Source organism: Musca vetustissima, unplaced genomic scaffold, assembly GCF_032173495.1.
Source record: "Musca vetustissima isolate MV318-11 ecotype Yass unplaced genomic scaffold, APGP_CSIRO_Mvet_v1 utg52283, whole genome shotgun sequence".
Taxonomy (NCBI): Eukaryota; Metazoa; Arthropoda; class Insecta; order Diptera; family Muscidae; genus Musca; species Musca vetustissima.
In genome coordinates this window covers 36,913-63,852 of record NW_026885293.1, presented here as the reverse complement: position 1 = coordinate 63,852, position 26,940 = coordinate 36,913, and the positions used below count along the sequence as shown (strand labels likewise).

Below are 26,940 nucleotides of genomic sequence, written 5' to 3'. Positions count from 1 at the left end.
CAGCTCATCTATAAAGACTCCCTTCAGCTCGTCTATAAATACTCCCTTCAGCTCGTCTATAAATACTCCCTTCAACTCGTCTATAAATACTCCTTTCAGCTCGTATATAAATACTCCTTTCAGCTCGTCTATAAAGACTCCATACAGCTCGTCTATAAAGAATCCCTTCAGCTCGTCTATAAAGACTCCCTTCAGCTCGTCTATAAAGACTCCCTTCAGCTCGTCTATAAAGACTCCCTTCAGCTCGTCTATAAAGACTCCCTTCAGCTCGTCTATAAAGACTCCCTTCAGCTCGTCTATAAAGACTCTATTCAGCTCGTCTATAAAGACTGCCTTCAGCTCGTCTGTAAAGACTGCCTTCAGCTCGTCTATAAAGACTGCCTTCAGTCATCTATAAAGACTGCCTTCAGTCATCTATAAAGACTGCCTTCAGCTCGTCTATAAAGACTTCATCTTGTCTATAAATACTCCCTTCAGCTCGTCTATAAAGACTCCCTTCAGCTCGTCTATAAATACTCCCTTCAGCTCGTCTATAAAGACTCCCTTCAGCTCGTCTATAAATACTCCCTTCAGCTCGTCTATAAATACTCCCTTCAGCTCGTCTATAAATACTCCCTTCAGCTCGTCTATAAAGACTCCCTTCAGCTCGTCTATAAAGACTCCCTTCAGCTCGTCTATAAATACTCCCTTCAGCTCGTCTATAAAGACTCCCTTCAGCTCGTCTATAAAGACTCCCTTCAGCTCGTCTATAAAGACTCCCTTCAGCTCGTCTATAAAGACTCCCTTCAGCTCGTCTATAAAGACTCCCTTCAGCTCGTCTATAAAGACTCCTTCAGCTCGTCTATAAAGACTCCCTTCAGCTCGTCTATAAAGACTCCCTTCAGCTCGTCTATAAAGACTCCCTTCAGCTCGTCTATAAAGACTCCCTTCAGCTCGTCTATAAAGACTCTATTCAGCTCGTCTATAAAGACTGCCTTCAGCTCGTCTATAAAGACTGCCTTCAGCTCGTCTATAAAGACTGCCTTCAGCTCATCTATAAAGACTGCCTTCAGCTCATCTATAAAGACTCCCTTCAGCTCGTCTAAAAATACTCCCTTCAGATCGTCTATAAATACTCCCTTCAGCTCGTCTATAAATACTCCCTTCAGCTCGTCTATAAAGACTCCCTTCAGCTCGTCTATAAAGACTCCCTTCAGCTCGTCTATAAAGACTCCCTTCAGCTCGTCTATAAAGACTCCCTTCAGCTCGTCTATAAAGACTCCCTTCAGCTCGTCTATAAAGACTCCCTTCAGCTCGTCTATAAAGACTCCCTTCAGCTCGTCTATAAAGACTCCCTTCAGCTCGTCTATAAAGACTCCCTTCAGCTCGTCTATAAAGACTTCCTTCAGCTCGTCTATAAAGACTCCCTTCAGCTCGTCTATAAAGACTCCCTTCAGCTCGTCTATAAAGACTCCCTTCAGCTCGTCTATAAAGACTCCCTTCAGCTCGTCTATAAAGACTCCCTTCAGCTCGTCTATAAAGACTCCCTTCAGCTCGTCTATAAAGACTCCCTTCAGCTCGTCTATAAAGACTCCCTTCAGCTCGTCTATAAAGACTCCCTTCGGCACGTCTATAAAGACTCCCTTCAGCTCGTCTATAAAGACTCCTTTCAGCTCGTCTATAAAGACTCCCTTCAGCTCGTCTATAAAGACTACCTTCAGCTCGTCTATAAAGACTACCTTCAGCTCGTCTATAAAGACTCCCTTCAGCTCGTCTATAAAGACTCTATTCAGCTCGTCTAAAAAGACTGCCTTCAGCTCATCTATAAAGACTGCCTTCAGCTCATCTATAAAGACTCCCTTCAGCTCGTCTATAAATACTCCCTTCAGATCGTCTATAAATACTCCCTTCAGCTCGTCTATAAATACTCCCTTCAGCTCGTCTATAAATACTCCCTTCAGCTCGTCTATAAAGACTCCCTTCAGCTCGTCTATAAAGACTCCCTTCAGCTCGTCTATAAAGACTCCCTTCAGCTCGTCTATAAAGACTCCCTTCAGCTCGTCTATAAAGACTCCCTTCAGCTCGTCTATAAAGACTCCCTTCAGCTCGTCTATAAAGACTCCCTTCAGCTCGTCTATAAAGACTCCCTTCAGCTCGTCTATAAAGACTCCCTTCAGCTCGTCTATAAAGACTCCCTTCAGCTCGTCTATAAAGACTCCCTTCAGCTCGTCTATAAAGACTCCCTTCAGCTCGTCTATAAAGACTCCCTTCAGCTCGTCTATAAAGACTCCCTTCAGCTCGTCTATAAAGACTCCCTTCAGCTCGTCTATAAAGACTCCCTTCAGCTCGTCTATAAAGACTCCCTTCAGCTCGTCTATAAAGACTCCCTTCAGCTCGTCTATAAAGACTCCCTTCAGCTCGTCTATAAAGACTCCCTTCAGCTCGTCTATAAAGACTCCCTTCAGCTCGTCTATAAAGACTCCCTTCAGCTCGTCTATAAAGACTCCCTTCAGCTCGTCTATAAAGACTCCCTTCAGCTCGTCTATAAAGACTCCCTTCAGCTCGTCTATAAAGACTCCCTTCAGCTCGTCTATAAAGACTCCCTTCAGCTCGTCTATAAAGACTCCCTTCAGCTCGTCTATAAAGCTCCCTTCAGCTCATCTATAAAGACTCCCTTCAGCTCGTCTATAAAGACTCCCTTCAGCTCGTCTATAAAGACTCCCTTCAGCTCGTCTATAAAGACTCCCTTTAGCTCGTCTAAAAAGACTCCCAGGTCCTTTGGGTGGTATCATAAATTCTCCTTTTCTATACGTTTTGAAGGGACGCTGGCGTATCATTTCATTCCTAAAGCCCCTATGACCTTTCGAAGATTTAACTAATTTTTTTCTCGAGTGTATCATAACATTATGTATTTCATTATTCGATTGGATTTGTTATTGTTGTTGTTGCTAAGCTTACAAAGGCAATTACTAATACCTTTCATAATGAGTAGAACATCATTGGACATAAGTATGTGCTGATATAAGTCAAACATTTTATGACTGTAATTATAATCAAAAATTCAATTAATAATTTTACTTATTTTATGATATATAATTTACACATTAAATATTAATATAGTCTCCATATAGGTAGTAAACCCTTAATTTTTCCCTTTTTTTACAAAATAAGGTATTACGAAAATGGTCTATTTATCTCTTTAAAAAAAGTATTTTAGTACTAGACATTCGATTTCAACAATCCACTCATTCTGAAATTTCACACAATTTTGCTAATGAATTAGCACACACAACAGTCTACTTTATTTTTGTACTGAAACAATTTCGTTTATTTTTCTTGTGTTTTGTTTGTTGCCATTTCAGTTTTCATAGAGACAGCACAACATCGACACTGTTACTGCAAGACGAAGAATCTCGACAATCCGGCCGTATTGTTAGTGCTAACAGTAATCATACAAATCACCAAAATTACCTCAGCAACAATTACAATCACCAGCATCATCATCATCCGCACCATACACCCACTCGTAAATCTCCTGCCATCGAAGAGTTGGCAATGACTCCATTAGCTCCTTTCCAAGAGACAACCGACGAAGATATAAATACTCCAAATGATTTCTATATGAAATGTGAAAAAAATCCGTCGTTATTTTTTGACGATGGCGTGCGATCGATTGATTTTGTGCTGGTCTACAAAATCAATCAACAGGCCAGTGTGGAGGATCAACATGAAGAGAAGAGGCATATTTTTGAAATGAATCTCATAGCGGAGGGTTTGGAAATTGAACGGGCATGCAAGGAAAAGGAACAAATTTATTTTGTTAAGGTAAGTGGGAATAGAATATTTTATTAAAATGGAATAATAAAAATTCTTGTTGTTTTTGTTTTGCAATAGGTGCATGCTCCATTGGAGGTATTGCGACGTTATGCGGAAATTCTTAAATTGCGTATGCCCATGAAAGAGGTAAGAGATCGTGCACAATATATTTTTGATGTGTTTTCATAAAATACATATATGTTCTATATATGTGCGTGTCTTTATGTTTTAAAGTATCTATCCAGAATGTATGCTTATTTACTAAACTGGGTGTTCGAAAATTTCCCTTCCCCTGTTTCCTTTGTTTTTTAATATTTTTGTTTGTAGAGGATATATGAATACGTTTGAATATACAAGTTTTGAATTTTTTTAAGACACCAGTGGTGCTCTGTAGGTAAATAATGCATATTAAATGCGCCTTATATAGATAGCAGGGACCTTCCATATATAATATAGGTATACCATTTTTATAGCAGAGGTCTTGAATAGATAATTGGGAGTGGTCGTAAATAGACCTAAAACGTTTACACACCTTCGAGTGTATACAAAACTTCCTTTAAGTCATCTATAAAGACTCCATGAGCCTTCAGTTCGCTTTTAAAGATACCCTGGTCTTTCAGTTCGTGTATAAAGTGTACTGACAATCCTCCTCAACTTATTTTAAAATAAATAGATAAGTTTCATTGTTTATATAAAAGCTTGGGCTCAGCTGAACTCCTCTATAAATACCATATTCCTCTATAAATACCATATACACTCTTTATTAGCTCTAGGATTCATCGTGTATAAAAACCCTTTAGCTGTTCCTAAAAAATCCAATTCAGGTCGCATAGAAAGAAATTGGTTTCAGTTCGTATAGTAAGATCTGCAATGATTCGTTTCCGTTCATCTATAAAAATTGTACAATCATTTAACTCGTCCAAAAGTTTGGTCTATAATCTCGTCTTTACAAAACCCTTGACACTTCTTCTCGACTCTTTAAGCTCAGATGAGCTCCTCTACAAATCCATTATTTAGCTCGTATATCCCTTCGATTTGCTTTTATATATACACTTTTTATAGGCTCTAGGATTCATCGTTTTTAAAATCTCTGTGCTTCAGTTCCTTTTAAACATAACAGACCTTCAGTTCTTCCTAAAAAAATCTGATTCTGCTAACCTTTCTTCAGGACTTGTATTTAAAGTGTTTATGGTTAGCTCGGTTTTAAAAAGTCCCTTTAGTTAATCTATAAAGAGTGCCTTCAGTTTGCCTATAAGGGTAGAAGAAGCCCTCGCATATAAATATTCCCTTCAGAATCTTCTATATAGACTCCATGTCCTTCAGCTCATCTATAAAGACTCTTTAGGCCATTTATAAAGAATCCCTTTAGTCTTCCTTTAGTTCATATACACATACTTTATTTGGTATATAATCCTCTATAAAGACTGATGACTCAATCAAACCACCCATATGTTTTTCCTATAGGAATTTTGAGGCATTCTTTGACGAAACAGCCTGCGAAACAGCCAAAGGCACAACGAACCTAAGTGCAACGTGTCAAGATCAATTTGGCCGACTCCGTCTACCAAAAGAACGCACTCACTATTGAACCTGAGCAAAGCTGAAATTAGAGTGATGACGGGAATCATCACTGGTCACTGCAACATCAGGGCTTTTATTAGTAAATGGGATCTTGATGCAACTGATTACTGTAGACTATGTGTTGACGAGGAGGAGACGGAGACAATTGAGCATCTTCTGTGTCATTACCCAGCCCTGGCTTATAGGCGACACAGACTAATGGGTGCTCATTTTCTACCGGGTCTCAGCTTCTTCTCAACAACCGAACCTGCTCTAATCTACAGCATAATTAGAAACATAAAGTGGTTAGGAGCATACAGCCTTGGCACGTAACACTTTTTCTCTCTGACTCATAGGGCCATCGACCTTCATTCATTCTTCACTCCTTTAATTTACTAATCTTCTCTCGCCTACAGATCTGTCTTTGGTCTCTTCTCTTCGCTGTATCTCTTCTTGTGGATGACCACAACGGACCTAACCGGTCTCAGAGTGTTGCAGTCATAAATAAAGACTCCCCTATCCTGTCTATAAAGTATACTATTAGACCGTGTATACTCTCTTTAGTTTGCATATAAAGATTCCCTCTAGGTCGTCTAAAGACTCTCTTTAGGTCGTCTACAAAGACTCCCTTTATGCCGTCTATAAAGACTCCCTTTAGATAGTATATAAAGACTGCATCTAGGTTGCATTAAGACTAACTTTAGGATGTTTATAAAGACTGCCCTTAGATCATCTGTAAAGACTCCCTTTACGTCATCTATAAAGACTCCATTCAGCTCGTCTACAAAGACTCCCTTTAGATAGTATATAAAGACTGCATCTAGGTTGAATTAAGCCTAACTTTAAGTCGTCTATAAATACTGCCCTTAGATCGTCTATAAAGACTCCATCAGCTCGTCTGTAAAAACTCCCTTCAGCTCGTCTATAAAGACTCCCTTCAATTCGTCTATAAAGACTCCTTCAGCTCGTCTGTAAATACTCCCTTTAGGTAATCTATAAAGACTCCCTTCAGCTCGTCTATATAGAATCGCTTCAGCTCATCTATAAAGTCTCCATTCAGGTCTTCTATAAAGTCTCCCTTTAGGTAGCATATAAAAACTAACTTTAGGTCGTCTAAAAAGACTCCATCAGCTCGTCTATAAAGACTCCCATCAGCTCGTCTATAAAGACTCCATCAGCTCGTCTATAAAGACTCCCTTCAATTCGTCTATAAAGTCTCCATTCAGCTCGTCTATAAAGACTCCTTTTAGGTCATCTATAAAGAATCACTTTACATTTAACCCGTTCATAAAAACTCTCTTCGTCTTGTCTATAAAAACACCATTCAGGTCTCTCTATAAAGACTCACTCCATCTCTCTCTCTCTTCACTTCGTCCATAGAGACATTCCTTTAGCTCATTTAAAAGGACCTTTTTCCGTTTTTCAACTCGACGTAGATTACAATATGTCTTATTGATATATCCTCAATCAATCAGCCTCTTAAACTATATTTTTTCAAGTCAGTAAGAACTTCGTATTACAGTTTAGTATTGTTATCCATCATAAATTTTGAATTTTGTTTAATTCTTTTATTATTGTTTTCCCCTCTCTCCCTTCCCTCTTTAATTTATAATTATTTATTATTGTTATTTTATTCTTTATTTTATTTTTTATTTATTTTTTTAGTTAAAATGCAACGTGAAATTATTATCAAAATACAGTCGACTGCGTTATGCAGCCCAATACATTTCAAAAAAGGTTTGAAATGTTTTCCCATTTCACATCAGACCAACACAACGTACATTGTCTTCTTGAAACTTTAAACGTTTGGCTCACTTGCAAATCATTTGTGTTCCATTGCATAAAGCAAAAAAATCATTTTGAAACAAAATTTTCTTAACATATATTTTTGGATCCCATTTTGTCCTTAACTGTATCTTCATAAAAAGCCGATGCTTTGGTTATTTTATGTGTTAAAATAAGGTTCAAGCTTCACATTCAAAATAAGAGTCCATTCTTAGATTAAGCCTTGCCTTCATGGAATCTTGTATGTCAACTTGCATTAGCGTTGAAGATCAAAACAAGTACAGCGCATTACTTTTAATTTGGTGTCAAGAATCGAACAATATTGAACAAACTCCTTGCTGACCCCTACATGATAGAGTTATATATGCTGATCTTGTTTGATCATCTATTAAAATTTCTTGTTAATTAGCTTTTTTTATTATTCTTGTGCATGTTTTTTACTGGTTTAAAGTTCAATGCTTATAACAAAATGTTCTTCGCTTTTACTAACTTCATTTTTGTTTTCTTTCAAATTTTCCATTCCCTTTAGATTCCTGGTATGTCCGTGGTGAATCGCTCAACAAGCAGTGTATTTTCTAGTCTAAAAGGTATTATAAAATTCTTCATGAAGCATATCTATGTCGATGAACGAAATTTTCCTCGACGCGCACAACGTTTTACTGCCATCTATAGCCGGGATAAAGAATATCTGTGAGTATAAATGTTTTTAATTGGATAATTATATTAATGTTTCCTACCGAGGCAGGTCATGTTATTGGTTTGAAGAAGACCAAATAATGGGGAACTATCCATCGTTGAAAAGAAATGGTCAGGATCGCATTCATGAGGAAGACTAAATTTAAGTTGTCTACAGAGACTCCCTATCAGCTCGTCTATAAATACTCCCTATCAGCTCGTCTATAAAGACTCCCTTCATCTCGTCTATAAAGACTCCCTTCAGCTCGTCTATAAAGACTCCCTTCAGCTCGTCTATAAAGACTCCCTTCAGCTCGTCTATAAAGACTCCCTTCAGCTCGTCTATAAAGACTCCCTTCAGCTCGTCTATAAAGATTCCCTTCAGCTCGTCTATAAAGACTCCCTTCAGCTCGTCTATAAAGACTCCCTTCAGCTCGTCTATAACGACTCCCTTCAGCTCGTCTATAAAGACTCCCTTCAGCTCGTCTATAAAGACTCCCTTCAGCTCGTCTATAAAGACTCCCTTCAGCTCGTCTATAAAGACTCCCTTTAGCTCGTCTATAGAGACTCCTCCCTTCAGTTCGTCCATAGAGACTCCTCCCTTCAGCTCGTCTATAGAGACTCCTTTCAGCTCGTCTATAGAGACTCCTCCCTTCAGCTCGTCCATAGAGACTCCTCCCTTCAGCTCGTCTATAAAGACTCCTTATCAGCTCGTCTATAAAGACTCCCTATCAGCTCGTCTATAGAGACTCCCTATCAGCTCGTCTATAGAGACTCCCTTCAGTTCGTCTTTAAATTATCACAGTACTTCATTTCGTCTATATTATTGAATGCTGAATAATTTTCCTATTTTTTCAATTTTTTTTATTTCCAGATTCGATATACGACAGGATAACTTCTTTACACCCGCCGTTCGATCACGCATTGTACAGTTCATATTGGATCGTCAGCGTTTCACACCAAAGAGTAAAGATGAAATGGCCTTTGGCATTGAAAGAATGGTGGCCTCAAATATATATTGTGCTGCCTATCCATTGCATGATGTAAGTTGGAAACCCAAAACTAATTTTCACATCAAATCTCTAAAAGTCTTTGTTTCTCCCTTATGGCGAAGTAAATGAAAAGAATACAATGCGTCACACGCTATATACCCATTGGGCTTCCGTGCGAAAATGGTATCGTTATCAACCCTTGGATTATATCAAAGAATATTTTGGTGTTAAAATTGGGTTATATTTTGCCTGGTTGGGATTCTATACATATATGTTGTTATTGGCATCCGTGGTTGGTGTATTTTGTTTTATATACTCATGGTCAACGCTCAAAAATTTTGAACCTGTGTAAGTATTTTATTTTAAAATGAAGTCCTTTACTAAATATTAACCTCATTTGTTTTCTGTTTTTAGGAAAGAAATATGCGGTGGCAAGCGTAACATTACCATGTGTCCCCTCTGCGAATGGTGTGATTTTTGGGACCTCAAAGAGACTTGTTTTTATGCCAAAATTTCCTATTTAATCGATAATCCCAGTACGGTATTCTTTGCCGTATTTATGTCCTTTTGGGCAACTCTATTTTTGGAATTATGGAAACGTTATTCAGCCGAAATTACACATCGTTGGGATTTGACGGGTTTCGATGTTCATGAGGAACATCCGCGACCTCAATATTTGGCCAAATTACAACATTTACCCCATACACGTACCGATTATGTGACAAATATGCGAGAACCAACGGTGCCCTTTTGGCGTATGAAATTACCCGCAGCCGTTTTTAGTTTTTCCATGGTTTTACTTTTGGTAGCACTGACGCTGGTTGCCGTATTGGCTGTAGTGGTTTATCGTATGGCCACCATGGCCTCGTTAATGTTGCGCAAAAGTAATCCCATGAATACATCAAGTGCCATTGTGTTGTCTACCTCATCGGCGGCGTTTTTGAATTTATGTATGCTCTATGTACTTAATTATGTAAGTAGAATGGGAGGAGAGATCCCCAAAGGAAGAGATTTACCAAAACCCTCAGCAACAATGTATTAGACAAAATGATAAAATACCATCTATCCCTTTCTAACATAGAAGGAACAAATTAATTGTTTAATATTTATTTTCAGGTTTATAATCGCTTAGCAGAATATCTCACCGAATTGGAAATGTGGCGTACCCAAACCCAATTTGATGACTCCTTGACATTGAAGATGTATCTTCTGCAATTTGTGAATTACTATGCTTCCATATTTTATGTTGCTTTTTATAAGGGGAAATTTGTTGGACGTCCTGGTGACTATACATTGTGGTTTGATTTTAGACAGGAAGAGGTTGGTAAATTCATTTTTAAAATCCAAATAAGATTATAATCAAAATTTCATTTTTTAAAGTGCTCTTCCGGTGGCTGTTTGACAGAATTATGTATCCAATTGGCCATTATAATGATAGGAAAACAAGCTTTCAATTCCATATTGGAAGTTATAATGCCAATGATTTGGCGTAAAATTGGTGCCATACGTGTGGGTCTCTCCAAACTGTTTGCACCCAAAGAACATGACAAACAAAAGGATACCGAAAGATGGGTTCGAGATTTGAAGCTATTGGATTGGGGTACACGAAGTTTGTTTCCGGAATATTTGGAAATGGGTAAGTTGAGGAAGGAGTTATAGATAACAAATGAAGAAGGTCTTTATAGACGAGCTGAAGAGAGTCTTTTAAGACGAGCTAAAGGGAGTCTTTTAAGACGAGCTAAAGGGAGTCTTTTAAGACGAGCTAAAGGGAGTCTTTTAAGACGAGCTAAAGGGAGTCTTTTAAGACGAGCTAAAGGGAGTCTTTTTAGACGAGCTGAAGGGAGTCTTTTTAGACGAGCTGAAGGGAGTCTTTTTAGACGAGCTGAAGCGAGTCTTTTTAGATGAGCTGAACGGAGTCTTTATCGACGAACTGAAGGGAGTCTTTATAGACGAGCTGAAGGGCGTCTTTATAGACGAGCTTAAGGGAGTAGACGAGACGCTGACAGTTGGCAGTTGCGATTGAGCACAGTGATATTTTAAAGGGGTACTAGAAAACAGAGATGTTTTAAGAGGGAGGTTAAACAGGGAACCTTTATAGCCAAGATGAAGCAGGGATCCTTTATAAACGAATTTTAAAACATAGTTTTCGTAGTCGAACTAGGGGTTAGGGACCTATATAGAGAACTTGACAACGTTTAAATATATAGCTCTCCTATAAAGTTATTTTCAGATTTTTGTAGTTTGACCACTTTTTTCCAACCGAATTGATTTGGTTCTGATTTGGTGGTTAATCCCTCTACCAAAATTATGAATACTAGTCCATCCGACAGACCCATATAAAGGTAATGCTTATTGTTTGTGCTTCAAGGATTTTCAACAAGCCTTCTGACCACATGTGCTTTTAGTTTTAATATTATTTAATATTATTAATATTATTTAATATTATTTTTAATATTATTGATATATTTCGTTTCTATATATAATATCTTTAATTTCATTTCAGTTTTACAATATGGATTTGTAACAATATTTGTGGCAGCTTTCCCATTGGCACCATTTTTCGCTTTGCTAAATAATATTTTGGAAATGCGTTTGGATGCCAAAAAACTTTTAACACATCATCGACGACCAGTATCGCAAAGAGTACGCGATATTGGAGTATGGTATCGTATTTTGGATTGTATCGGAAAATTAAGTGTTATTACAAATGTAAGTTACTCACACACAAACACAACATTTAAAAATGATTTCTAATACTAATTTCCCACTCTCCTTTTTAGGGCTTCATAATAGCTTTCACCTCAGAGTTAATACCGCAATGGGTTTATCGTCACTTTTCACCAAATGGTTCCTTAGAAGGTTACTTAGACTTTACACTATCACAATTTAATACCAGTGAATATAATCAGACACGAAGTTTGTCGGCAAAATATGATAATTTAACTACATGCCTGTAAGTGTGAATAAATGACATATGTTTTGAAGATATTGGAAGACAAATACGCCAAGCGTTGTTGTAGCAGCCCTACGGCTTTTAAACAATGTTGGCCGAGTAAGACTCGGGTCGTTTCGGATCGTACACCCCTCTGTCGTGGAAACGACGCCAAGATATTGTTGTGGTTTGGCATATTTGTCCTCTTCTATTCCCTATTTTTTATAAGATAATATAATATTTTTATTAATTTATTTTTCAAATTTTCTTTTTTTGTTTTATTTTGAAATACAGATATGCAGATTTTCGTGAACCACCTACCTCAGAGAAAAGATATCAATTAAATAATACATTCTATATTATATTAGCCTGTCGTTTGTGTTTTGTTGTTATTTTTGAGGTAAGTGGCCGATGTGAATTTTTTATATATGAAAATAAAAATAGTGATAGAATACTTAAATTATTTAAAAACTCAATTCTTTATCAATTTTCATAGAATTACAATTATTTTTTGAAAATCATATAATATTATTATTAGTATTAAAATTTAAACTTTAACATGTTGAAACATTCCAGTGGCATCCACAATACTTTCTTGCAAAACTTGATTCTCTTGTTGTTGTATCTTTAAGAATTTACACAGCCAATAAATGGCAAATGTAAACAGGACATTGAACACTGCAATAGAAGGGAGTTTAGAGTTTTAGAATTCTTTTGATTTTTGTTGTTTTTGTACTTACTTATAAATATACCAAATATTATGCTACGAACAATACGTTTATCTGTGGCCGCATCAACTTCATTGAATTTAATTTCCATTAATATGTAAGTGGTTATTTCAACCACTATCGATATAACGGTATTTATTAGCCAAGGGGCAATGCAAATGGTACGCTTCTGTAAAGATAATGAAAAGTAGAAAACAATTAATTAATTAAAAATCTTTATAAATAAAGTTATATATACTTTTCATAAGAAAAAAGGTTTAATTTAAAAAATATATATTTAAATGGACCTTTACAAGGCATGGATTAAAAAAAATACTTTCATTACAATCCGTATTTTTAAAAGGCCTATTACAGGGCGTGGGTTTTGAAAAACTGTTAAGTGTTTTCAGGGTTTATTACTGGGCGTGGGTTATTAAAAAAAAATATTTTTAAAAGGTATATTTACGAGAGTGGATAAAAAATATTTTTAAAAGTTACACGACGTTGATAATAAAACAAATATTTTTCGTGTGTATATTAAAGCGCGTGGATTTTTTAAAAATAATTTTAAAAGGTGTATTACAGGGCGTGGACTTTTAAATACATATTTTAAAAATGATATTTCCGGGAGTAGATTTTTGAAAGTTCTAAATCTCATATAAATCGAATGAAGTGTTTGATTTAATACAATATTTTTACTTCGTAATATTTTAAAAAATCTTGGTCGAGAACGAATATGTAGTCTGTTGGCATAATATATTTTAAAAATGTCCATTAACATTACCTGGTGTGGATTTTTAAAAATAAATATTTTTAAAAGAGGTATAGTACAGGACGTGGATATTTTAAAATTACAAGAATGATGATTACAAATAATAAACGTGCATTTTTCTATAGAAATCGGGTCTTTAGTATAATAAGATACATCTTTATAGGATAACATTCTTCTTTGAGGATCGAGTTTTATAAAAAAAATGTATAAAGTTGTAAAAAATCCAAAAAAAGGTTGGTAATTCAGATCATACAATGTGTTATTGGAGTCGGTTTAAAGGTCAATCCTGAAGATAGAACCTATTGGTTCTTCTGTTACCTAAATGGTAATAATTTTGAACATTTTTAATCTCATATAAATCGAATGAAGTGTTTGATTTAATACAATATTTTTACTTTGTAATATTTTAAAAAATCTTGGTCGAAAACGAATATGTAGTCTGTTGGCATAATACATAAGTCAAGTCCAATTATGGATCTTATATGCCTTTTCCCCCTGGCACTTTTCTAAATAAATTCTGAGAATAATTTTATTCTCCAAGGCATAGATATAGCCTGAATTAAATAAAATAGCATGCGTCATGCTCAGTTTTTTTTTTCAATGTTTTATAATCGTTGTCATTTGGAAACATCATGCTTCAAATGTCCATCTGGTTGATTTTTCCAACCTATTTTTATAGTCTTTGCATGAACTTCTTCTGTCGCTTGAATGTAGGCGCCTTATCAAAGCTTGTTGGTCAGGTTGTCGTTTAGACAATTTAGACACGTCCCATTCACGCCTGTTGTTTAAGTCAATGACTTGGTCGGTTAAATTGGTGGTCTATATTGCAGAAGTAATTGATTTAATTTACCCAGCTCTAATAGGTACTAGACCTTTTTATACCCTCCACCATAGTATGGAGGGTATATTAATTTTGTTTTTCCGTTTGTAACTCATCGAAATAATCATTTCCGACCCTATAAAGTATATATATATATATTCTTGACCAGCGTAAAATTCTATGTCCGTCTGTCTGTTGTAATCACTCTAGCGTCTAAGCGAATTGAAATAGATCGCCAAATCGGTCCACGTTTAGGCATAGCTCCCATATAAGGGTTTTCGGTATTTTGAGGTTCTTGAGCGCGTTTTTCATCTGAATTCGCTGAAATTTGGTATATTGAGTTCTTATTGGGTAGCAAATCTCTCCACTGAACATTATAAATATGGGTCCATATTTTCGAATAGCCCCCATATAAGGGTACACCCAATTTTGCGGTATTATGGGGGTTTGATCGCATTTTTCGACCTAATTCGCTGAAATTTTGTACTTTAAGTTCTTATTGGGTAGCAAATCTCTATACTAAAAATTATAAATATAGGTCAATTTTTTCGGGTAACCCCCATATAAGGGTAACCCCCATATAAGGGTACCCCCCAATTTCCGGTATTTTAGGGTTCTTGAGCGCGGTTTTCAACCGAATTCGCTGAAATTTGGTACATTGGGTTCTTATTGGGTACCAAATTTCCCCACTAAAAATTATAAATATAGGTCCACAATTTCTGGTAGCCCCCATATAAGGGTACCTCCCAATTTCTAGTTTTTGGGGGGGGTTTTGGTGTACATAATGGTTTACATAAAACGGTTTGTAGAATTATCGGTATTTTTGGTATGTTCCCTATATTTTCATTGCATGTATCTGTCAGTGTAACTATGGTGGAGGGTATCCAAAGTTCGGGCCGGCCAAACTTAACGATTTTTCACTTGTTTAAACCTACGACCCTTCACCACACTGTGGTACAGGGAGATAGATACATGGTTCCTTTTGAGAATATGCATAGAATCACTTTCTGAATCTATTTATGCATGTCCCTGCGTCCGCCTGTCCGTCTGTTGATGTTAAATTGTAAACAAAGTACAGGTCGCATTTATCATTCGATTTGGATGAAAATTTTGCACAGATCATTTATTTGGTCCAAGGACGAACGCTGTTGAAATTGGGAAAAATCGGTCCAGATTTAGATATATCTCCCATATATATTTTCGTCCGATTTAATGTAAATGGTGCACCAAAGACCCTATATATCTTTCGATTTGCACGAAATTTCGCACAGCGTATTGAATTAAGTCTAGAATGGAGTGTGTCAAGTTTTGTGAAAATCGGTTCAGATTCAGATATAGTTCCCATATATATTTTCGTCCGATTTAAGGTAAAGTATCTATATATCTTCCGATTTGCACGAAATTTGGCATAGCGTACTGTGTTAAGTTTCGTGAAAATCGGTTCAGATTTAGATATAGCTCCCATATATATTTTCGTCCGATTTTAAGTAAATGGTGCACTAAAGACCCACAACTAGGCCGATTGATACAACGTACTGAAATAAATATAAATTAATCCCGGGCAGGTATCCTTGAAATCGGTTCAGATTTAGATATAGCATAGCTTCCATATATAATTTCGACCCATTCATGTTAAAAAAAGTTAGCATAGGTTGCAGAATGTCATGTGTAGGGATTGATGTTAGTCTGTTTACATATAATTAAAGATCACATTTTTATAGCCTTCACCACACTGTGGTACAGGGTATTATGTCTTTGTGCATATGTTTGTAACAGGCAAAAGGAAACGAGATAGACACATGGTTCCTTTTGAGAATATGCATAGAATCACTTTCTAAGTCGATTTATGCATGTCCGTCCGTCTGTCTGTCTGTGCATGTTAAATTGTAAACAAAGTACAGGTCGCATTTATGATCCGAATTGGATGAAATTTGGCATAGGTCACTTATTCGGCCCAAGGACGAACCCTATTGAAATTGGGAAAAATCGGTTCAGATTTAGATATAGCTCCCATATATATATTTAACCGATTTAATGTAAACAGTCCCTATATATCTTTCGATTTGCACGAAATTTAGTACAGCCTAATCATTTAGGTCTAGAATTATGTCTGCCAAGTTTCGTGAAAATCGGTCCAGATTTAGATATAGCTTCCATATATAGCTTCGTCCGATTTCATGTAAATGGTGCACCAAAGTCCCTATATATCTTTCGATTTGCACGAAATTTGGCATAACGTACTGAATTAAGCCTAGAGAGATGTCTGCCAAGTTTCGAGAAAATCGGTCCAGATTTCTATATAGCTCCCATATATAGTTTCGTCCGATTTCATGTAAATGGTGCCCCAAAGTCCCAATATATCTTTCGATTTGCACGAAATTTGGCATAACGTACTGAATTAAGCCTAGAGTGATGTCTGCCAAGTTTCGAGAAAATCGGTCCAGATTTAGATATAGTTCCCATATATAGTTTCGTCCAATTTCATGTAAATGGTGCACCAAAGTCGCTATATATCTTTCGATTTGCACGAAATTTGGCATAACGTACTGAATTAGGTCCAGAATGATGTGTGTTAAATTTCCTGAAAATCGGTTCAGGTTTAGATATAGCTCCCATACATATTTTCGTCCGATTTTAGGTAAATATTGCACCAAAGTCCCTATATATCGTTAGATTTGCACGAAATTTGGCATAGCGTACGGAATTAAGTCTAGAACGATGTGTGTTAAATTTCGTGAAAATCGGTTCAGATTTAGATATAGCTCCCATATATATTTTCGTCCGATTTTGGATTTATAAGTAAATTTGGATTTATAAGTAAATAAAGAACTCAAAATGTGGCCGAATGCAAAAACCATACTGAAATAAGTGTAACCTATATTCGCTTTAAATTTATTTACATTATTTTATCCCATCGTAAGAAGCAACTCTATACCTGACCAAAATTTAGTATAGGTTGCAGAATGACATGTTTAATTTCATGTTAATGGTTCTTCAATAATGCGACGTCTGTTAGGATTCATCTGTTTAATATACCCACAGTGGTGAAGGGTATCATATAGTCGGCCCCGTCCGACTTTACTACTTTCCTTACTGGTTTTGTTTGTTCAATGTCATGTCAATGTTCCTTCGAAAAGGCGACGTCTGTTAGGATACATATCGACGCCTCCGAAGTATAGTATGCTAAGTCTGAAAAGTAAGTTTTTCAGCAGAAGCTCTCAAAGTATGGAAGTTTCTTAAATCTTACGTGCCATGCTAAGTACATTTTTGCATTTAACTTTGGTTTGGATAGGCCGATGATTACCAAAATTTCAGTGAATTTAAATTAAGGACCGTAGTATCTAAAAACGTAAAGAACTTTAAAACATGCTAAGTCGACTTAGCATACTATGGTTCGGAGGCGTCGATATGTATTATAGAATATACTCAAAGTGGCGAAGGGTATCATATAGTCGTGTTTTATGGAATTTGAAATTTCAGGTTCTCGGATTATAAATTATGTCAACATTTTTATCAATTAAGCAGCATTTTGCCATGTCATAGCATACCCAATCGATTTTAAAATTTTTGAATGTCCATCTGATGTTGGAGGCCCCTACAGAACATCATGGAAATTTACTTATTATTAAAAAAAATAAATTATTATAAAATCTGAATTTTGATGATTTTATATGGAATATTGAATTAAAATCCCAAATAATTTTGGGGTTCATATGACGAGAAATATATAGTATATATGTCACATTAGAATATTTCACATTTCGAACTTTTAGAAGATATTAAATATCCTTTCAAAATACTTGCATACTTTCTGGACCTTATGCAACTACACCGACGAAGATTAATTTTCAGTTTCAAAACTTTGATCCGATAAAACGTAGACTGTTTTCAGTTGTCACTTATTTAGTATTGACCTCTTTATATATGTCTACTTCGAATCTGGTATCTTCTATCAAAATACTTATAGAATTCTCTAATATAATTCCAACTTACCTTTCTAATACCATCAATCAATAAAATAGCCAGTATAAAGTTTATCAATGATTTTATCCATAAAACAATGGCCATAACAACATAGAAAGCATCTGGGAAATTATGCAGCAGAACATAATTGACTAAAAAGAATATATGAAATACAAAATAAAACATAATATTTTAATACTCCGCCAAATTCCGTCCCAATTCAATTAAAATAGATTTTTAATACTCACCAACAGATGACATCAAATTACTCAATGGATCCACAATTTTGACATTATCATGCGAGGAGATACCCCAATTGGTCAAATTGAAATAGTCTGTGTACAGATAATAACTGCATAGACCCAATATGGTCAGTGAAACGAGTATATCTAAGGAGGCTATACTGAAACCGATCGTGCGAAGATTAAAACAACATGAGAAACGTTTCATTTTGTTGTAATAACTTTTTTTTTGTGTTGATATTACAAAAACAATAGAAGAATTTTTGGAATTTTTTGTAAAAGGTTTTTGTTATTTATTTATTTTTTTCTTGTTCTGGTTTTTTCCTGCCCGTCGTATTTCTATTGAGGATGTTTTTCCGATGACGTTCTTAGAGCTACTAAAATCATATTCATTGATTGGTGTTTGGGTATATTCTTGTGTGTGACGGCTGGCTGGCTGATTGGCCTAGGCTATTCTAAAACTTTGGCCAAATGACATTTTGCCTTACACTTTTTGTTTTTGTTGGGAGGGACTAATGAAGTGTGGTGCGAGTGGCGTTTAGTGCAGTGTAAATATTTAGACCTTCGTGTGGATGAATGTTGGCTGTCATACAAAACATCGGCAGTAGTAGCAGTTGCAGCATTAAATTGCAATAAGACCTTTAGGTTTTATTTTCCTATGCTACAGTCCATTGGGCCAACCGGCCGGCTGGTCATACATTCAATGTTTGGTTCATTGATCTCTGACATAAAAAATTTCACTAAAAAGGAGAGAAGAGAGAAAAAGAGAGCAAACCAAGTGTTGTCGTTTTCCTTTTTTTGCCTTCATTTGGGATTTACATTTCACATTATTTTTTTCTCGTCCACTCATATTCCCATTCTGTCCATGGACTCAGCGCTGCCCCGGCTTCGAAATTTAATTGACCGCATTTTGTTGGGCTTTCATTGTAACCTTAATCCTCCGGAGGCCATTTGGAGATTGAGGTCTCTAGAAGAGTGAACCAACAACGAATGGAAAATGTAAATCGAAAGTATGTACAAGACGAAAAGATGTTCGCAGCAGATCTTCGGGGTATAGTGCGAGAATATTAGATTAGGTTTTGCATGAGATGACATTGTGATAGGAAAATATGGCTTCTGACACGTATGGTGTTAAAAATTCCACAATATTTAAAAAATGCGTTTAAGTGTTTGGAATATTGAAAACTTTGTACAGGATCAACATGGGTCTAGGAATTGGATATATTTTTATAGTATTTTAATATCCTCCATCATAAGGTGGAGCGAATTTGCAGGTTTTTTTGGAACGTTTTTCAACCGGATTGCCAAAAATTATCATTATTCACCCACCATTTAGTGTAGGCTCCTTCTATCGGTACCTCCCAAATGTCGTCGAAATTGTCTGTAATTTTATATTTTGGATTCTCATTGAGTAGAAAATTCCAAAAATAATCAATTCTTGTTCAAGTTTTGGGGTAGCACGCATATAACGGTGCTATTTTTGGTACATTTTTCAACCGAGTTTCTAATTGCGTGGAAATCTTCCTACCAAAAACTATAAATATGGGTTCATATTTGTGTGTAGCCCCCAACCACCCCACAGTCCATTTATAAGCATTTTGATAGTCCTAGGACAATTTTCCCAACCGAAATATTTCTTCACAGAACATTTTCAATATAAGTCCATGCTTCTTGATAGCGCCCATACAAATTTTCGGTAAGTCCAAGGCCTTGAAGTGCATAAAAATGAAATGTGGAACCAATCGACAAATCTATTGATTGAATGCCAGCGAGATCTTTTCATCGAACATCTTCCTACTTCTTTCTTTTGGGGTAAGGTAATGTGTAAGGTCTACGCCACCAGCCAGAGTCGATTCGAGACCTCAATTGTGGGAATCATATCGAAGGCATAGATCAGACACTTTTCGATTTGGTTTCGATAATTTCATATGGTCCAGTGAGCTTGTTGTTGACTACCAAAATAAAATCTCTTATTTGAAACCGCTGGAAGCCCAATTTTTTCCGGTACACTGGACCTTCAATTCGTACATGTAAACCCTTGGCCCTTTAGTTCGTATATGTATCTTGAGTCTTATTCTACATATATAGTCTCATCGGTCCTGCAGCGTTATATATTCACAATATCGCTTAAGCTTGAACTCGTAGTCTCGCCAGACATTCCGCTTGTATTTTAGACTCACGTCTCTCTTTAGAATCATTGGGCTCCAGTTCATAAATATAGACTTCTCTGTAAAGACTGCCTGTAGGCCTATTCTGTAACTTTTAATAGCATTCGATATTGTTTAATTTTCTTTTGTTATTGTAAAAACAACAAAACAAACAAATGACATTGTTGCAAAATAAACAATGTCGAAACTTGTTAAATAGTTACAGAATAGGCCTACTGGTCTTCAGCTCGTTAATGACGCTTCCCTGACTTTTAAAACTCCCTCTATACAAACATTCTTACCTTTCAGATCGTCTATAAAAACTCCCTGGGCCTTCAGTTAATATGTAGAGAGTCATTGGTCTTCAGTTCGTCTCTAAAGACATCCTGGCCTTAATCTCGTCTATAAAGACTATCTGACTATTTGGTCCGTCTGTAAAGATACCGTTCGTCTATAAAGACTTCCAGATCTTTCAGTACATCCATAAATATAAAGACTCCCTGGTCTTCACCTCATCTATAAAGACTTCCCCGCGTTTCAGTTCGACTGTTCATCTATAAAGACTTCCCCGCGTTTCAGTTCGGCTGTTCGTCTATAAAGACTCCCTTCAGCTCGTCTATAAAGACACCCTTCAGGTCGTCTATAAAGACTCCCTTCAGCTCGTCTATGAAAGACTCCCTTCAGCTCGTCTATGAAAGACTCCCTTCAGCTCGTCTATAAAGACTCCCTTCAGCTCGTCTATAAAGACTCCCTTCAGCTCGTCTATAAAGACTCCCTTCAGCTCGTCTATAAAGACTCCCTTCAGCTCGTCTATAAAGACTCCCTTCAGCTCGTCTATAAAGACTCCCTTCAGCTCGTCTATAAAGACTCCCTTCAGCTCGTCTATAAAGACTCCCTTCAGCTCGTCTATAAAGACACCCTTCAGCTCGTCTATGAAGACTCCCTTCTGCTCGTCTATAAAGACTCCCTTCAGCTCGTCTATAAAAACTCCCTTCAGCACGTCTATAAAGACTCTCCTCGACTCGTCTAAAAATACTCCCTTCTGCTTTTTGTTCTCGGCATTTTATTCACTTACTTCATATCTGCCAAATTCGCATACCTTCTCCACATTGAAAACTTGTATGGTTTCAGTTCGAAAGAAAATGTAAAATGCTCTTTAGTTATGTAATGTTGTTCTACGTAAGGTGATGTAGGTTTGCTGAGCTCTTTCAAATAACTCAAAATCTGCAATAACATTGAAATTCTAACGTATTATTATACATTTTTTTAAAATGGTAAATTTAATAAAAAGTGGTTTTCTTTCTTTTCTCTCCATTACAGAATTTCGTTGCCTTAGTTATGATTATTGTACGTTGGTGTATACCCGACATGAGCGTTGGTTTGCGGGATCAAATACGACGTGAAGCTTATATAACAAATGAAATTATTATTGAACAGGAGACTCGTCGAGCCAGAACCGGTAAGTCATACAAGTGACAAGTTGTCACCTTTCAGCTGTTATATTTGTTATTGCTAAATTGTATTAATCATTTTTCATTTCCATATTTAGAACGTGCCAAAGGTAGTCAATCGTTACGCTTGCCCGATTCCGAATCGAATACTCCCGATCCAAATGATCGTTTTATACGCATTGAACAACTGCTGTGCAGTGATTTGTCTCAGTCACAAATGGATTTAATAATACATGGTAGTAGTACCGAGACCGGTATTAGGGGTAGTGAAGTTTAGTGAGATCAAGAAATAGAGTTAAGAAAAAAATGCACAAACTACAAAAAAGACTTAACTAGACCTGAAAGAAAAAAGATACAACCACTATTTATTAAACACACATACACAAACAAAGTATGTTAAGTCTGATTTGTAAGAGAGCTCTAAAATTGAAAAAAAAATGAAAAAAAACAAAATGTTCCTTCCACCATTCACCTTTGCGATGTTTTAGAGCTCTACACCAATTCTTCCATGTTATTCATGGTTTAGTCTTTAGTTAGGATTTTATTTCAATGTGCTTATGTTGTTTAATATTCGGTTTATGTGAATAGTTTTATTTTATTTTTTTTTTTTTGTTAAATAGTTAAAATTCGGACCATGTTATTGTAATAGAATAAAATCGGACCAAAAAAATATGAAAGATGTGTTCCATGGCCCCGGGATGTAAGGGAATATAAAAATTATATTAATTTCACTTAAGGCCAGAGGGTTTTTTTGTAGATGAAGAGCGAACTAGTTTTTGCAGACGAACCGAAGGGAGACTGAAGGGAGCCCTTCAAGACGATTCTATATAGATGATCAGAAGGTGGCTGGAGTGAGTATTTTTAGTCCAACTGAAGGGAGTCCTAAAACACGAGCTGAAACGAGTTTTAAATGACGAGCTGAAGGTAATCTTAATAGACGAGCTGAAGGGAGTCTTTAGAGAAGAACTGAAGGGAGTCTTTGTAGACAAACAGAAACTCAGGGAGGTTTTAAGGATGAGCTGAATTCTTTTCAGCACAAAGACTGTCTATTTTGACAAATTAAGAGGATTTTTAATATGTAGGCGTATTTAATAGACAAGACTGAGAAACTGGGATGTTTAACTTAAGGGATTCATTATAAACAAGTTGAAGTGTCTTTATAGAAGAGTCGAAGCTGGAAACGCCAAAATCTCCCAAGTCAAAATCCCAATCTTCTAATGTAGACTAGCTGAGGTAAGAAATATTGATAGATGACAAAATGTCTATGTAGACGCCATGATGACTTTATAGCCCTGATATACTTCGAAGCACACCTTCAGGTGGGATTAAAAAAAAGAGTGGTCACCTAGAACTCGCTTACGGAACACTAGCATTTTCATGTCCACGATAGACTCTATATTTCAGGTCTTGAGTCGTCGCTATTCTGTTACCGTATACTTTATCTTTCAAGGGGTGCCAACTGAGATAGTCACATGGTGTTAAATCACAGGTTCCCGGTGGCCAATGGTGTCGGCCTCTTCATGATATAATCTGGAACGGAATCTTTTCCAAAAAACCCGATGTTCAATTTTCCCTCACGCTCTCTGAGATAGGCCTCCCCCGGTGGGTCAACTGCTGCCCTTGCGACCATCCCTCCAACTCGATGTAGTGGGGTTAGGATTTTGCAGCGCCAACCTTTTCAGCAGGAGTTCCTTGTCCACTGAATGTGGACAGGCTGAGAGGGGCAGCAAGGTTGGCTCCTTTCCAGAGTGCCACCAAACCCGTCGACAGTTCACACGAGGAAATCTCTCGATTTTCTGTTCAAGCAGTTTATGAATTTGGCACCCTTCTGGTAGCTAACCGAATGGCTGTCACATCCAACCATAAGGATCAGATTTGTCAATGATTGTCACTTAAAGGTCTTCGTCAGCAGCTACCGTGGTCGGTCTTTCATGGGGCTTCCTTTGTCTTTGACCACGAACGTTGGAGTGAGCTTTTCCAGAGGAGGTTGATGCCTTCTCTGCACTAGGCTTTTTCTCTGCCGTTTGTTGCCCAGCGACAGCCGCATATGAGGTAGATGGGTCAGTCGAACGCGAAGTCATTGTTTTCTTGGGTGAAGGTTGCGGAACTTCTGATGAGTGAATGCGCTTCACAGATTTGTTCTGCGGGGCAGCACTTGCTCTCCCAAGTGACGATGGTTCCTTGCCAGACTTGCCCTATTTCTTATTCCGACCACTGGTGGATACACTCAAAGTTTTAGCACCAACCACTTCACCTTTGTCGCTTGTCGTAGAATCAGGCTTTGAGATAGAGCCCTCCACACTTTGATCACACTTATGGATGACAGTTTGTGTCGGGATGGGCACAGTAGCCTTTTCCTTTGCCTTTTAACTCAGGTTAGGTGTCGGGTCAGAAGTCAGCTTCGCACGCTTGTCAAAAACAGTGGACTTCCCCGATTCCACTACTTTACTCAATTTATAGGTCTCCTTGGAGATTTTTGGTCGAGCAGTTAGATTCGAGAGGGTGCGGGTAAATTCTTGCCCTTGATGATATGAACCTTCCTCTCCGAAAGCAAATTCGCGTATCGCTCCACGAATTTGCGAAGATACGATACGGTACGTTTGTAGTGCTTCGCATCGGATACTTCTCGGGCATATCCGACCTTTGAGCCGCTGTTCGTTGCTGGGTTCTCGATAGATTCCACATCGCCTCCGTCGCAGTTTGCCTTCGAAGTTTATTGTCGGCAAAAGCCGCCACCGGACTTCTCGGAGTCAGACTTGAAGTCCGTCCGTCAATAAGGTCTACGCTTCTTTTGTTTAATCTACAACAATCCCCCTGTGTAGACTTGGCCGGAATCACCGTAGTGTCCAGATCATCATCAGCCGGAAGCGTATCCCCACTTTGCTCTTCCGGTACAAGGTCGAAGATTTCCCTACTCTGCTCCTCTAGACTATCGCGGATAGCGGGAAGACGAGCCTAGTAGGAGATTGGCAACTTGGCTATAGATTGATATTTTTTTCCAAAAACGACTACTGATTCTGACAGTAAATTAGTTAAAAAATTAAATCCAACATCTATTTTCCTTAATCTATAAATATGTATTTTTATAGGTCTCTCAAACTGAGAATATAGAATCTCAGAGTATTTAGTCAAACATATATAAACATACATACACATACATACCTACATTTAGTGGTAATATATTTATGACAATTGATCGTGCTCTCTCTCCTTTATATTTTAGTTAGACAAAAATATAAAAATTGAACCTTATACAAATAGTTCCACCATAATAATAATAATATTTCATAATATTTATTCATAAAGTGCTATTATTTTAAATGTGTGATATTTGTAAATATATATTTCATCTACATGGATAAATATATATATATATATATATATTTGTAAAACTATTTTCCTTTTAGAAGTGCGACAAACATACAATTAATAACAATCGAATACGTTTATTTAGGGAATCACTATTGTGACTATATTGAAATAGTCAGATCTACTATATCCAGTGCTGTTGTTCTAATGTATTTTTAAAATTTTGGCTAATGGAAAAAATCAACTACTTTCAAATCCATTAAAAAATAACTCAAAAATTTGTTCCTTGTGACCTTATGACTCCTTTAATATAAACGTATTCGATTGAATATAAATACCTATATAGATATATAAAATATTGTGGCTAGTTATAAGTAAACTTCAAATATTTATGTGAAAGTGTATACGTTTATTTTCATTTTCTTTTTCAAAATTGTTTCAAAAACTAAACAATTAAAATAATTATAATTATTTTTTATTAATTGGTAAATATTTGAAAAAAGCGTCCTTATTGTAAATCATGACCCAAGTGCTATTGAATTATTTGTCTGGAAATCTCATTTGTCTTAAAAACTGACCAATTAAAATTATTATAATAATTTTTTAATTGCTAAATATTTCCAAAAAAATATTGTGCAATATTTTTAAAGCGAACATGGTCCTTAGTTATTTTCCTTATTGTATGATCATGACCCAAGTGCTGCTCTTTAAAGAAATCTCAATGTATGAATGCTAAATTATTGTACCCTAAGTATATTCATATAGACTTATTTGTTTTTATTGTTTTTTTTTTTCGTTATACTTGGTTCCTAAGTTTTTGTTTTATTTAAAAATAAAATTGTCATGTGTCTTTTGTAATAAATGGTTTTATAACAGAAAACGTAGTTGGCTATGTCTATTCTAAATTTTACAGAATGAATGCCTGGAATCAATGTGAGACTCAGATGTGGAAATCAAGGTAATAATATATGCGGCGAAGGAAGGTGATATTAGAATGGGTGGAATGCATTATAATTTCTTGTTATATTTATTAAAGATCCATTAGACTTATTATTGAATCACTAGATAATCTAATGGCTAACTAATAAATTACCTATTGGACTTCAATAGGTATTCGTTTTTTAGTTGACCATTGGACCGATTAATCCCTCTATAAAAACTTATTGGAAGACTACGTTTGTTCTAGATTTTCTTATAGAAAAATACCATGAGGTATTTTTATAGAAGACCAAAATGTATTTTTATAGAATATGAAGCTGATTTCTTATACGACACGACATTTTGTACAACGTACTGAATTTAAGATAGTCTAACGTGTGTTAAGTTGTACTTACCGAAGTTAGGATAGACTAACGTGTACCAACTTTTATTGAAATCGTCCGAGGTTTCGCAAATGATGCACCAAAGATTTAAAGTGTGTCCAATTTGCACAACATTATGTGCAACGTATCGAAATGGGTCAGGGTTAACCGTTATATGAACAGAGATGGACCGTCAGAAATAGTGACGTAAATGACACACATTTCCGACGTATAATACATACGTCAGAAACGTCGGAAAACCACCCAAAACCATTAGGTTTTTGACAAAATAGCTGTTTCCATTAACCAATTTGGAAATTACGTATGCTTTACTCAAATCCATATCGAATTTTGAAATTTTCTTCTCCAAAAAGTTTAGAATTTTTTATCAGTTCTAGTAAAGAATAGTCAGATATATGTAAAAATAATATATATTCTTGAAAATAACAGTATATGGTAATAATATTGAAATAAATGACGTTTACTACA

The 26,940-nt window shown here is 36.3% G+C and overlaps 2 protein-coding genes across 2 annotated transcripts; one reads left to right on the top strand and one right to left on the bottom strand.

Annotated features, from left to right (window-relative positions):
* Nucleotides 1–3,508: 3,508 nt before the first annotated feature.
* LOC133332484 (anoctamin-2-like) lies at nucleotides 3,509–22,118 on the top strand. The gene is made up of 14 exons (XM_061540886.1): nucleotides 3,509–3,804; nucleotides 3,874–3,942; nucleotides 7,021–7,092; nucleotides 7,670–7,830; nucleotides 8,690–8,858; nucleotides 8,905–9,155; nucleotides 9,222–9,780; nucleotides 9,924–10,127; nucleotides 10,188–10,443; nucleotides 11,311–11,516; nucleotides 11,588–11,760; nucleotides 12,034–12,139; nucleotides 21,711–21,849; nucleotides 21,940–22,118. The coding sequence occupies exons 1-14, from the start codon at nucleotides 3,535–3,537 to the stop codon at nucleotides 22,116–22,118; spliced, it is 2,814 nt and encodes a 937-aa protein (XP_061396870.1). The 5' UTR covers nucleotides 3,509–3,534.
* LOC133332485 (uncharacterized) lies at nucleotides 12,270–18,452 on the bottom strand. The gene is made up of 4 exons (XM_061540887.1): nucleotides 18,250–18,452; nucleotides 18,032–18,153; nucleotides 12,480–12,636; nucleotides 12,270–12,417 (listed from the first exon to the last, which is right to left on the bottom strand). Exons 1-4 carry the CDS (start codon nucleotides 18,449–18,451, stop codon nucleotides 12,287–12,289), a joined length of 612 nt encoding a protein of 203 aa, XP_061396871.1. The 5' UTR covers nucleotide 18,452; the 3' UTR covers nucleotides 12,270–12,286.
* Nucleotides 22,119–26,940: the final 4,822 nt, after the last annotated feature.